Source organism: Mandrillus leucophaeus, unplaced genomic scaffold, assembly GCF_000951045.1.
Source record: "Mandrillus leucophaeus isolate KB7577 unplaced genomic scaffold, Mleu.le_1.0 Scaffold77, whole genome shotgun sequence".
NCBI classification, from domain to species: domain Eukaryota; kingdom Metazoa; phylum Chordata; class Mammalia; order Primates; family Cercopithecidae; genus Mandrillus; species Mandrillus leucophaeus.
In genome coordinates this window covers 4,758,207-4,772,111 of record NW_012108363.1, presented here as the reverse complement: position 1 = coordinate 4,772,111, position 13,905 = coordinate 4,758,207, and the positions used below count along the sequence as shown (strand labels likewise).

General features: G+C 40.1%; 1 protein-coding gene across 3 annotated transcripts in view; it reads right to left on the bottom strand.

Moving 5' to 3' along the window:
* EBF1 (early B-cell factor 1) overlaps positions 1–13,905 on the bottom strand; it is a 426,701-nt gene that overhangs the window by 120,445 nt on the left and 292,351 nt on the right. For 2 of the 3 annotated variants that reach the window (XM_011966691.1, XM_011966692.1), the window contains exon 7: positions 8,305–8,446. In XM_011966691.1, the coding sequence (XP_011822081.1) occupies positions 8,305–8,446 (142 nt within the window). The remainder of the gene's footprint in view (positions 1–8,304; positions 8,447–13,905) is intronic. The other variant, XM_011966693.1, reaches the window with a different exon arrangement.

Here is a 13,905-nt window from a genome sequence, read left to right as displayed (position 1 = left end):
AGCCAAAAAATTTCCTTCACGTTTCTGAAGGAAAATAAACTATAAAGTAAATACACATGATGTGCCCCATTTTAAAAAAAAAAGATACGCTCTGGGCTAACTTTTAAAAAGTCTATTTGAGATACCAGCACAATTGCCTTGATTGTGTTAAGAAAAAAATAAGAACAATAGGATAGGAGATGGAAGGAATTTCTCATATTGTAGTGTACCAGAGCAATAGTTGAGAGTACAGACTTCAGCATCAAACTTCCTGGGTTTGAACCCTGGGTCTACTATTTAATTGCTATGTGACTTTAGGCTAGTTATTGACCCTCTTCTTTAGCCTTGGTTTTCTCATCTTTACAACAGGGTACCTATAGCACTCTGTGCCTGCCATAGTAGGGCTCAGGGAATGTTTATGGTTATTACTCTTAGCACTGTTATTAGGCAGACCTAAGGTCAAATTCCAGGTCCAATTTTAATTAGTTCTGCAGCTTTGAGTAAGTTACTGACTCTTTCTAAACCTCGGTTTTCTCATCAGTAAAATGGGGATCATAATTATTATATATCATGAGATTTGTTGGAAGACTTGATAAGTAAAATGGTTACCATGGTGCTGGTATATATAGTAAATGATCCATAAATGCTAATAGTTAAAAAAAAACAACAGTAGTGGTAGTAAATAATAATAGAATAATAAAGATTACTACCTGGCCTGGTTACCATCAAGCATGGCAACAAAGTCTGAGCACTATTTCTCCTTTGTTATCAGTGCTATCGGTGGTGCCATGGTCAAATGAGCAGAACATAGATCACCTGCTCATGAACTCTTCAATCTGTCTGAAGCTGAGATCCTGCTGGCCACCACATCCCCAGTGTTAGGATCTCTGGTGTTACCTGCTTTATGAATACTTAGGGAATACACTGGAAATCAGTCTTCACTAACATCCTTATGCATTATCTTGACCACTTACCACATCCTTTCTATTTCAAGGAAAGACAAAAGGCATCTTCTCAACTGCTCAAAGTAAAAGCCCTGATTTGATACCTGAAAATCTGGGGTCTCAGTGCTCTATTTTATGACACATCTCGATATTCTTAACCCTAATGTTCTGCTCTTTCACCTGTCTTCTTTTTTTCAAGTAGGAAAATAAATTGGTAAATTGTAACATGCCACCCTCAGTCACAAAAGATGACATCAGTATTTTCCTACTTAGCCTGGGCCTTTCACCAAGATGATCTTGCCTTAGAGGGCTTGGCTGGGATTCTGCACCAAAACTAGCCACAGAAAGGCTCTTGGCTGTGTGGGAAGCTATGCATCATCCAACATCTGCCCTTGAATGTACATTTCTATCAGGAAGCTGGATTTATTTTACGGACATTCTTCTCAGCATCCTGGGAATCCCAGAAAGACTGGAGGCAAGGCTAGGCCAATATGAAATGTACAGGCATTGGGGTGGACCCCAAATCCCCTGGCATGTTTATCCAGCAACCAGGAAACTATGCAACCCCTGAAATGCACATGGATAAGTACAAAGAGCACTGAATGGATTTTGACAGAAACAAGCTATGTTTAAGTGTGAGCAGATTATATCCACTTTCTGGGTCTCTGTAAAATGAGGAAGAGTGAAAGAAATGACCTTCCATCCTTCAGTGACTTCCCTTAGTGTGAGCTGTCGCTCAGGCATTGCCCCTGGTGGGAGGGGAGAGAGAAATTTGGGAGGGTATATTTTTCTCTGTTGTTTTAGTTTATTTTCACTCATTAAGTTTTGTTGGGGTAATATACATTTCAATGGGTCAAATAATGCAGCAGCCCTCCACTCAAAAGACCTTGAAAAGGTGAGGGTCTCCACACATTTAAAAAGATGTCAAAAGATACACTCTTTCTAAGCCACTTACGAAAAACTAAATCAATAATACAAAGCCATCTGAAAAAAAAAAAAAAGGAAAAAGGACTTAAACTGTTTGACTTTCTATAAAGAACACATGCACTATTGATACAATAAGGAGTAATTAGGGGGACAGCTCCAAAGCACAGCCAACTCCCTGGTGAGTTTCCAAAGTCCAGCAGCGAAGAGTGAAGTTATAAGCAGGTCTGAGCAATCTTGCCCTGGGCTTTCACGGGATCTGAGGAGTCCATGTAATTGAAACTGAGTTCATCAAAGCCCTGCCTGACCTCCCCCTCACTTCACAATTGCCACCGAGACCATGGCCTGACCAGCCCACTTTGGCCTGCATGATGTAGCCCTCACAGCCACCCCAGTCTCATCTCCTGCCACTCCTCCCTTGCCTGGGAGCAACAAGAGCCCTCTCAGTCTCCTTTTGTTCCTGGAATTCACCTAAGCAAAGCAACCCTTGCACACAGTTTCCTATACCTGGCAATTTTTTTTGTCCCCTGTGCCTAGTGCTATGGTTTGAATAGATGAATGGTTGAATGTCCCTGCCAAACTTCATGTTGAAATGTAATTGCAGTTTCAACAGTATTAAGAGGTAGGACCTTTAAGAAGTGATTAGATCATGGGGGCTCTACCCTCCTCAACAGACTAATTCCATTATTGCGGGAGTGGGTTAGTTATAAAAGTGAGCTCTCTTTACCTACACTTGCTTGCCCTTCCTCCTTTCCACAATGGGATGATGCAACCTGGAAGCCCTCACCACTACTGGCATCATGACCTTGAACTTCCCAGCCTCCAGAATCGTAAGACATAAACTCCTTTTCCTCAAAAATTACCCAGTCTGTTAAAGCAACAGAAAACAGACTAAGACACCTAGTAAAAACCTACTCATCTCTTTGGTTTTGGCATAAATGAGATTTCCTCAAAGAAAGCTTCCCTGACACTTCATTACTCTCCTCTGCTTTTGTGGTCCTCCTTTGATGTACCACTCTAATTTTGCTTAGTACCTCTCCTCTCTATTTACATTGTCATACACTTTGCTTAGTACCTCTCCTCTCTATTCACATCATATATTCTGTGAAGGCAAGGACTAAGTCTGCATTATCCTACTGCTCCTAGCTTAATGTCTGGCATGTAGTGCATGCTTAGTATGAATGAGCGATTTCAAGTCCACCTTACTGACACCTTATGCCTTGGATGGAGATCCAAAGGAAGGGTTCTATTAGAAAGCACCAGTGGATTTCTCTGTTCCCAGGAAGTCCTATTTCTCCAAAGTCACCTCCTGCAGAAAGTCATGTGCCAATAGCTTCAGTTCAGAGCACCACAAAATAGTGCATGCTAAAAGGAAGCCTAGAGAGAACCCTACCTGACTCTCACTGGACATACAAAACTGAGACCCACAGAAGCAAAGTGACCTTCCCAGGGCAACACAGCTAGTTAATGGCAGTCAGAACTAGAATCCAGCTCTTCAGCCAGACAGCCTGATCCTCCTTCTAACCTCCTGTTAGGACTGTATTATACAGAAGGGAAAAGAGACTGACTCAATTTGGGGTAATCTCTTCAAGCTCAAACCATCTTTCTCCACATTTCCATAAAAACATAAAAACAAACAAACAAACAAAAAACACATTTAAATGCAACTGGTCACAGGAAGTCAATGGTGCTGGATACCCAGGGGCAACTGACAGAAGCAAAAACTGCCTCTGTCTGGATCAAAAGGATTACAGAAGGTCATATGCTAAAGATCAAGAACACCTCCATATTGTCAGGGACAGTTGTAAAGCGACACTACAACCAAAAGGTCAGAATTCACTGGTGGTGATGAACACCTGACTCTATTTCTCCACAGCTGTAATCACAGCCAGGAGACAGGCCCAGTGAGTCTATCATCAGTCTTTATTCTTCAAAATATTTTGAGTGTGACCAAACTCCACTACGGTTTTTATTTATCTTGAGATCTTGGTCCATTTATGTTTTATGTTGCAGTCTTTATTATAACTTTGAAGGGAAATCTAATTGATTTGTATCTGATGCCCACAAAAGCTAAATTTCAATCATTTTTCATTTTTGAAAAGTGAGTATGTTTTAAAGAACCTGCCTTTGATCTAAAACACTAAGTAGGACCTCAGGTCAGAGCTCATGAACACTAACATGTTTATATTCTAAAAACTCTTGATTAATAGGTCCATTTTTTTTCAAATAAGTATGAAGGATGTACACATTCAAAACAATAAAAAAAGAAACTAGATCTAAAGAATACCCTATTGGGAACTTAATCCCACTCCTGGAAAGGGCTCCTACTGATGGGTGAGCTCTGGAACGTGCTCACATTTTTCTAGTCATCATGGAGGAGGCAAGTCCTCCAATAGCCCAAAAAGGGGAGAAGGGAAAGAAAAAGACAGGAAAGGAGAAAAACACATGCACACCAAAATAAAAAAATACATATATCCCCTTTAAAAAACGAGCATTTAAACTGCTTGTCAGATGGTTTCCTGACAAAGCCACTAGAGTGTATTCACAGGCATTTGCATAAATGCTGCCAGTGAGTTCACCATAGCTGCAAGCGCTAATGGTACATAAAGTAATTTAGTCACTTCTCCCGGCATTCTATGTCAGAATGATGAGCATGGGCACTTTGCCTTGTTGCATATTAGATCATTAGATAATAAAGTGTTAGCACATGCAAGCTGACAGGGGCTCTGCACCACAGCGCTGTGAGGGCACCGCATTTTGCCACAGGGGGAAGAAACAGAGAAACTGATGCCACAGTTGGCCTTGAATTCAAGTAAACACAACCTGGAATTCAGGGTAACAACAATGCCAACAGCAACACTCCTCAAGCCCCTCAACGACTCCCCAGAACACAGTCTTCATGAACTTGCCCAAATGACTGGAACACAAGGCAAGTACACAGGGTAGCACTGAACTTAGCCTTGTGGCAGCCACTCAGCTCCTTTCATCCCGAGCCCATGCTTTTTCAAAAATTGGAACCGAGAGAGCAGTCACATTTTGAGGCTGCCTCTCTCCACAACTGTATATCTTCCATAAAGCTATTGCTTAAAGAAGAAACCTCACTAGGCTAAATGGTCCCATAAATATCCAGCCAAAGAAAATCTTGGTATTTATGAATGAAGAGAAAGTACAGGGGAAGACCATTTTCCACGATCTATAGCATGCCAGGATTCACTATCTTTGGACCATGCAAGAGTCTATGAAATAAATTTGCCTTTGTCAACTCTCATACTTGAATTACAGGGTCATTTATCAGAGCACAGGGGTTTGCGAGTCCATGGGTCACATAAGAAAGCCCACGCATGAATGTAAAGCACGATCTCTGTCTCTACTTATACGCAGAAAGGTGAGCCACAAAAGGAAACTTCCTCCAATGGTCTGACAAGCAGGATATAAATAGAGATTTGCAGAATAGCCCAAAATAATTCAGGCTACCTGTAAATTAGATGATAAAAAGTCCAGAATGGGGGAAAACGTAGGTTCCCGCAGGTCACAAGAGGAGAACATGCTTTGCGGTCTTACCATGCGGTAGCTATTTGAAGGCTGTTGGGGGTGGGAGCAGAGAGACAGAAGGATGAGGGTGTGTGATTCTCAAAGTCTTTTAAACAGAGCAGTTTGAAATAGAACTTTTCAACAGCAAAATAAAGTATTACCCTCACATCAACATGAATTAGCATCTAGGTCCACTCCCACACATTACCAATGAAAGAGTTCAATAGTCACCCTTTGCTGAGTAGACATTTATGTGTCAGCCTGAAGTGTCTAAATGAGTGGGTGGTTTTGTGCGGTTAGTTGACTCATTCTGCAGAGAAGCAGATTTCTATGTTATTGTCATTACTAAGAATTTGAACATGTCTACCCTTTCTTTCCACTGGAGAGAAGTGAAGTAAGGCTTAGGTGAAGTCAAGGCCCCTAGATGAGGGAAATAGGACATACCTATGTCCCCAATGATGGCCAACCACTTACACACAGTGAAATGTCACCATTTTTTAAATAATATCTTATAATAATATGGCCACTTGTGGACTCGTAAACTGAAGCAGGTGAATAAAATGCTGTCGTTAAAACTTAGAATAATATGATATCCCAACTGAAATATTAATACTCTTAGAAGAGGGAACATCTGAGCTGGGAAGAAGCTTATAGCTGTGGTGATCCAGAGGTCTCAAACTGTTGGCCTGTGGCTGCATTCTTCCTAAGTGGCTTTTTTCCCCCCTCTCCTCCCTTCAGTGTCCAAAAATTTTGTAATTAGTTACCAACAATTAAAAATTCATTGTTGCCAAACTGGAACATCTGGCCCCACTTGGGCTCTCATTCCCCTTAGCAACAACTGGCTGGGGCCGGAGGGCACCAGAGCGTGTACGTGCCTGTCTTCTCAGCCTCCACCCAGCCCACTTCCCTATCTACATTACCTGCCCCCACCCAAAGCACAGATTTTTTTTACTCTCCTACAGATCATCACCTTCATTTTAACAAGGAGGATATCAAGGATCCCAAAAGCTAAAGCAACTTGTCCGAGGTCAAATAGAGGCCAGAGTGAAACTAAGGATTGAATTTGGGGTTCCTGGTACCTATTTCATGACTTAGTCCTTTATCATGCTGCAAAATAATGTTACTGATCCTCATTGCCTAGAGGGCTCCTTTAGAGCAGGTTATATTCTATGTTTGCTCTGGGTGTTTTGTTGGAAGGATAATTTGCATGGTGTCAGGAGCTTTTTCACTGGCTTCCCGAGAGCAGAAATAGGAGCTGGGTGTGGCCTAAGCGTATTTTGAAAGTGTGAACTCAGATTTCAAACTGACAGTCAAGTCTGTCACCAGATTGGGCAGTACCTATTGCAACGAACCAGCCACAGTCAAAAACATAACTTCAGTCCTTAAGCAGCACTCTCCAAACCATGCCCACTGTATTTCCCTAATTTTTCCTCCTCCTTTCACCTAAACACCTCTAGTCACACAATGCCTTAAGTGACTCCAAGGGTATTACAAAGACAACATTACTGTAAAGTGAGGATCAGAATAATTTTAAGTACAGAAATGGAACTAGGAATGTAATCATGAGCAGGTGTTTGAAATGGCCTCCTGCAAAATGTAATATCAATCCATCTCAGCACTAATGAAACCATAAAGAAGCAGCTTTTGAAAGATGATAGTTTACTTTAAAAAGACTGTAAAACTGGATGTGGTGAAGAATCCCTTCTAAGAGTGTTACATCTGGCTAATTAATAGAAAGTACAGTTCATGTGTTCCATAAGCACAGGGGAAAAAGCCAGGCAAAAATGATGAGAGTGGTGTGTTTATTAAATTGGGATGCTGGCAGAGAAGGGAGTTTTCTACCTTGTGAATTATGGTCAACTCCTGGCCCATGGAAAAAAACAGGCAATCAGGTGATAATTTGTGCGGTAGCGTTCTGAGAAGAATCTTGCTGACCTAGCAAACTGGAAAGGGAAGTGAGGGAAATGGGTTGAGAGTTTGAGGCAATTGAAGAAAGTCTAATATGGTGACTGGTACCCAGTAAAGCCTCAGTCACTCATTCTTGGATGAATGGATGGATGGATGAATGGATGGATGGATGGATGGACGGATGGATGAATGGACAGATGAATGGATGGATGGATGAGTGGAGAGGAGGAACAGTGGATACATTACACACACATGCAGCACTGAAAAATTCAGGCGTGCCCCTAACCCAACCCATGGTTCTTCTGAGTGGCATTCACTTTCCTTGATTCAAATTTTTATCTGGTTTCCTTCAGTCCTCTCAAAGTCACTACTGATTAGCCATAATTCTCAAGACAAATGTGATTTCTCCCTACCAAAGTCTACCTACAGAAAGCAAGTTCTATCACGTGGTGAAGAAGTGAGAGTTAGGTACAGGGCACAGGAGGAACATTTGGTCTGGGCTTCATATTCAGAAAGCATCTCCCACCTCGACATTGAACCTGATCTCCAAATGAAGTTCAACAGGTAGTCACTGAGATACACCAGGAGGATGGTAAAGAGGATGGGTTCATTATAAAACCTCAATGGTCAATTACATCACAACTTTTGTGATACCAAGTTGTGTGGCCTCTCTTTATTTTTCCCTTGGATTGGCCTTTCCTTATTTTGTAATCCAGTGGGAGCTTAGAATAAAGCAATGGTCCAGGCCTCCTTCTTTCTCTCAACCTGAAAGGAGGCAATATTAGCCATTTCCAGAGTAGAGAGTGGTCCCACAAGAAAGACGGGCCTCAGAGATATTTTCCTGTCTTTAAATATTTGGCATCATATGTTGAAAAGAAAAAACCCTGGAGGACCAATCGTATTCAAAAAGACTTCTGAAATTTGAAACAGAGTAGAACATGTGGTAGAGTGGAAGAAAGAAACCAAATATATTCACAGTTAAAGTAGCAATGCCAACCAATGAAAATGATTCGCCTACCATGTTCCAGATAAGAGGGCGTACCTTCCGAGGGGTCAAGCCTCCGAGCCCTCCGCCCATGCTTGGAATTATTATGGACAAACATGTTATCAGAGACTGCCAGGACATGGCCATCCACATTGACTGTCGTAGACACCACGACCTGGAGACATAAGAAAGAAATGAATGAACATTTTAATATAAAAGCGTGGTGGGTAATAAACTCAAGTTAAATAAATAACAGCTGGGAGCTGAAGAAAATTGCATAGCTATTTCACATAATAACTGGTGCTTATGCTGTACAAGTCTAACAAGAGGAGCTATTGATGAGTGGGTCTTTGGCATGGAACGCTTTTGATGCAGTTTTAAGTAAAATTGCACAGTTTATAGTTATACAGCAGAAGGTACACTGTTAACCATAATTTTAACAAGAGGATCTTTATTAGCATATTTTTTTTACACAAGGGTGGTTGTGTTTCACCTAAATTACCCTTCAGTTTAGACACTGAAGCAGATATCACAGTTGATCATGCAAATAAAAATCTTTTGAATCTTTAAAATATTTCCCCCCCACTGTGTCAGGGTTAAGAGGATAGAGAAATGAAAAAGATTTCAGTAAGAGCTGGGATGCATTTTCTCTCCTGGGTGTCTTTTTGAGATTTCTTGTACTTTTTTCTTTCCACATTAGTTTGGTTCATCAGACCAAAGTCCCCCTCACTACTATCACCATCACCCCACCCCAAAAAATTCCTGCTAATTAAGGGTCCTAGATCTGTTTCAAATTAAAAAAAAAAAAAAAAAAAAAAAAAAACTGGTGGGACTGGCCCAAGGCATAATTTAGACACTGAAACCATCTCATAAAGTGACTGTGAACCGAGTTTGCCAGAAGAGACACAGGCAAAGATGTTGTCTCAGAGAACTTTGACTAAAACAATGAGAAGAAATGACCTACACTTCTCCTTATATTAAATGGGGAAAGGGATTAAAACTGAAACCCACAGAGATATGTTTATTCATGCGACCTCTTACAACCAAATATAATAATTGTCTGTAATTGCAGCTTCAGCTCCCACCTCATGCTTTGACACGGGAAACAGCAATCAGCCCGCTCCCGTTTAATCCACCTATTATGTTGACTAATTAACTTTGCTCGACAGTTTATTTCTTCCTCCATTATCAGCCCCTGTCAGCCGCAAGCACCCTGCAGCATAGGGGAAACCTCAGGCTCTTTGATTGATCACCGATAGATTGACATGCAGATTAATTTAATTAGAATCACCTCACTTGAGAAATGAAAGACAATGGCAAGAGGGCTAATAGATCTGCTCTCATAATGAGGCGAGCCTCCAGAGCGAAGGCTGAGGATTTCTGATTTATTTTGCTCAATTCCCCAGTTGCTTGGAAAGACTCTCGCTTTAATTGTTCTTGGTTTTGAGAGGCATTAGCCTCTGAAGAGGTGAACCGCTTACAAGGATTGGCACAGACGGAGGCCTCAGTTTCTGAGGAAGCCTTTTCTCGGAGTTGGCGGAAGCGGGCATCGACTTCTGAAGAGTCTTGTGCAACACTAATGTTTCATCAGCTAAGTTGGGCAGAGGGGAAAACTCTGGGCCCTGGCCTACGCCTGTGAATTGTCAGCTGGGACCCCAGTCCCCACCAGTCTTTCCATACTTAAAAGTTCCACTGTCCTCCTCGTTGACCTAAGTGCATCCTGGCAAAATATGGTGAATTTCCTTTCCCAGAGCCTCAAAGATGCCAACAAATTGCAGGCTATGAACACATCACTCATGCTAGTAGCATAAGGTTGATTTTGTTTTCTAAATCTGCTTTATTAAAATGCACAGGAAACAGTTGAGAGTTCAGTAAGGGAATCAGAGTATTCTCCTTAGCCACTGTGAAACCCCACATTCCATCTAGAACAAATCATTTGGGGGATGACACGTACGTTCGATGCAGAAGTTTGCAGAGTGGTTCTTCTCTTTATTCATGATTGGCCAACCAGATCTGACACAGCCTTATGTGTAAACACAGCTTATGTGTTTACAGGTTAATTTAAAAGAAGGAAGAAAAGAAGAAAACGGTCTACTTACTTTGCCTTCAAAAGCTATCATATGTAGTGGCAAAGTCAATATTATTTAAGGCAACAGAAATTCACCTTTCTTTTTAGAGAGATGACTTCTTAGGACTTACAATTACATAACAGAGCCGGGTCTTTCAAAGAAATTTTGATTTACTATGAGACCACAATTGAGTGGTCACTGGAGTCGTTAGCTGAAGAAACTATAAAAGGAATCCCAAACCGTATCTGTTTTCAGTGTCAGGAAATACAGAAAGTGGTTATTCTAGATGTCTGTCTTAGGAAGAAAAAAAACAATGATAATTCACCATGCACCTGTAAGACACAAGCTCTACAAACTTAAGGCTTAAAATACTCAGTATCTTTCAAAGACACTGTCATCTAATCCTACATTGAACAAAAATGTCAAAAACGGTTAAGGAAAAAAAAAAACTATACCCCATATGTTTTTCTTTTCTTGGCAAGAGAAGAACCACCAGGGCCACATGTGTGATAGAATCATTTGGCTGAAATGCCAGTGAAAATTGGAGAGAAGATAATACAGAGAATCTTCATACTTTTAATTTCTAGAAAATGAGCAGCTAATACATTCCTCAAAAACTCACAGCACAACTTCCCTACCACAAAACAATCTCTCCCATTTCAATTTGGAAATATTCAGGATATATTTAAATAAAACATATGCTAAAATTAATCCACAGAGCAACTTGTAAATTAAAAAAACAAACAAACAAACAAACACCGTGAGATGCAAAAGGGGTACTGAAGTGTTCTTTAAAAATAGGCCCATAGTAGGAGGGAAAAGGGCCTTTACAGTTTAACACATTATTAATGAGGTGCTGACACATTCACACAGGCGAGGGGACAGACAGGCCTGCCAAATCTTCAACCTTCCTCAATTTTGTCAATAAAACACAGCCTAAATTTCAGACAGATAAACATTAAAAATGATTTTACCTTTGGTCACAACCACCCTTTCCTTCTTTCTCCCCTTCTCCACTCCCCTGCCCAGAGAAACAGATGATGAGAATATGAAGGAAAAGCTATGTTTAGAATTTCATGATATCTGTTATAATTACACCTTTACTTTCTAGAACTGCACTGTCCAATACAGAAGCCAAATGCCTGGCTATTTAAATTTAAACTAAACGACATTTTAGATCCCCTTCCTGAGCCTCAATGGCTGCATTGAGTGTTTCATAGCCATAGGCAACTATTGGCTACTGCACTGGACATGGTGAACAGGGAATTTGTTTTATCATCGCAGAATGTTCTATAGGATGGTACTGCTCTAGAATGGTTTGGAAATAAATTGTGCACTTGATTCTTGAAGATGCCCAAGTTATATCTCCTGAAACAAATATCAGCCTATGTAAACAGGTTTAGATTTATATATATATATACTTTATCACTATATTTTTGGGATGAAATTTCTATTAGGGGGCTTTGCTTCTTAATGTGGCAATCTAGAGATATGCTGATTAACACTCAGCATGTTCCAAGGTACTTCTCATCTGGGCCCTCCTTTCCAATTGAGAGTATTTGTTATCAGAGAACGAGAGGGGCAGAAAAGAAGTTTCTAGCTACCCATGGACTCTGGATATTTTACACTGATGTTTTCAATTTCTTGGCTCATATCAGTGGTTCAGAATCTCCTCTGTTATATCCTTTTCTGGATCGATATCCCTAAAAGGTATTATTCCTATCCCCCTCTATTTAGAATTTGAAAGAACTAGACACAGAATTTCATTCTTGGCTCTCAAGCTTTCCTGGTTAATGTGACTTTGGCCAGGTTAACTTCTCTGAGTCCCGGTGTCCCTGACTCTCAATGGGAATAATCACCATACTTAACTCATACGGTAACTGTGAGGATTAAATTAATTAAAGTGGCCAGCATGGTTCCTGGTTCACATGGAGCACTCAATAAACAGTAGCAGTAACAGAGTAGTAGTTGTCACTTTGTTGCTGATGTTAAACAAGAAGTTCAAAAGAATGTGTCGGGTTGATAATCTGAAGCATCTTAATGACCATAAAGAAGACACAGCATACACTGTAATTTTAAATAAAAGGATACAGAAAGTATTTATTCTATGTCCACTGCTTAACACAAACGTACAATTTTAAAGACTTTCGTGCCAGTAACACATTATTATACATTTAGGCCTTGCATGAATTATGGTTTTCATTGGTTTATATAACGTTGCTTTCTAGACCCTCTCTGTATCTTAGCCTGTTACAGTTGAGGCTTTATTAGAACTAAACGAAACCTTACTATTCTGAAAATAGTCTGTAAATGAGATGTCTCACCATTTCAGTCTAGTTTTCCCAGTATTTCCCATCAACGAGGGTTTCTCAGGAGTTTTGTTATTGGTGAGTACTTCCTCACCATCTCTTCTCGGGCGGCCCCTCTTCCCTTCATGTCATGCAGGAGACCCAGTATGTCCTAACTTTATTATCTAAGATTCATGAAGCACAACCTCTCTCTCATGAGCAGATTTTCAAAAAGACACAAGCAGCTAAATTTGATCATGAGTGGAAGATCACATGAACAAAAGCAGCAGTTTGTCTGGACGAAGGGGTTATGAAAAAAGCAACCAAACACGTTGAAATTTGTATCTTTAAGCGTTTCTCCAACAAACACAGAATCAGAGCAAAGATTAGACCATAAATATATTTTCAAAGTTTAAATTTAGAATATTGTGACAGTGAAGTACCTCCTTCCAAAAAATAAACACTGCCTCATGTTAATTTTGAATGATTATTTAAAAATTCCAAATCTTGGCTTTTAATGCTGATACACGGTAACTTGGTAAAAGGAAATTAGTGTTGAAGTTAGTCTGTTCTATGCTTCCTAACCTGCTTTTTGCTTGTTGTACTTTTGCATTAATTTAGGGTACCTAATCACAAGGCTTTCAAAATATTAACTTGAAGTACGTGAAATGAAAAGCACCGGGAAGCATTTCATGGAATAATACTCAGCAATAAAAAGGAACAAACTATTGATATCCCAGGGAATTATGTTAAGGTAAAAAGCCAGTAACCAGGGGATACATATAGCATGTTAAGGACTGAATTGTTCCTTCCCCAGAAATTCATACATTGAAGGCCTGATCCCCAGTACCTCAGAATGTGACTATATTTTCAGATAGGGCTTTGACTACTTTCAAATGAGGCCATTAGAGAGGTCCCTAATCCAATCCTTACAGGAGGAAGTTTGGACATACAGAGAAGGTGAGTATGATTACTAAAAAAGGACAAGATGAGGCATCTTTGTGCTGATGAAAATTCTCTATATATGGACTGTGGTGTTAGACAAAGCTAGTCACATGATCCAATTTTATAGAACTAAAAATATATCCACACAAGTACTCGTAAAACAAGGGAAAGTTGAATAAGATGGTAGATTACATGAATGTCCATATTCTGGTTGTTATATTGTAAAAATAACTTTGCAAAATGTTACTGAGGAAGACTGGGTAATGGGTACATGGGATCTTTCTGTATTACTTCTATAACTGCATGTAAACCTAAAATTATGTGAATAAAAA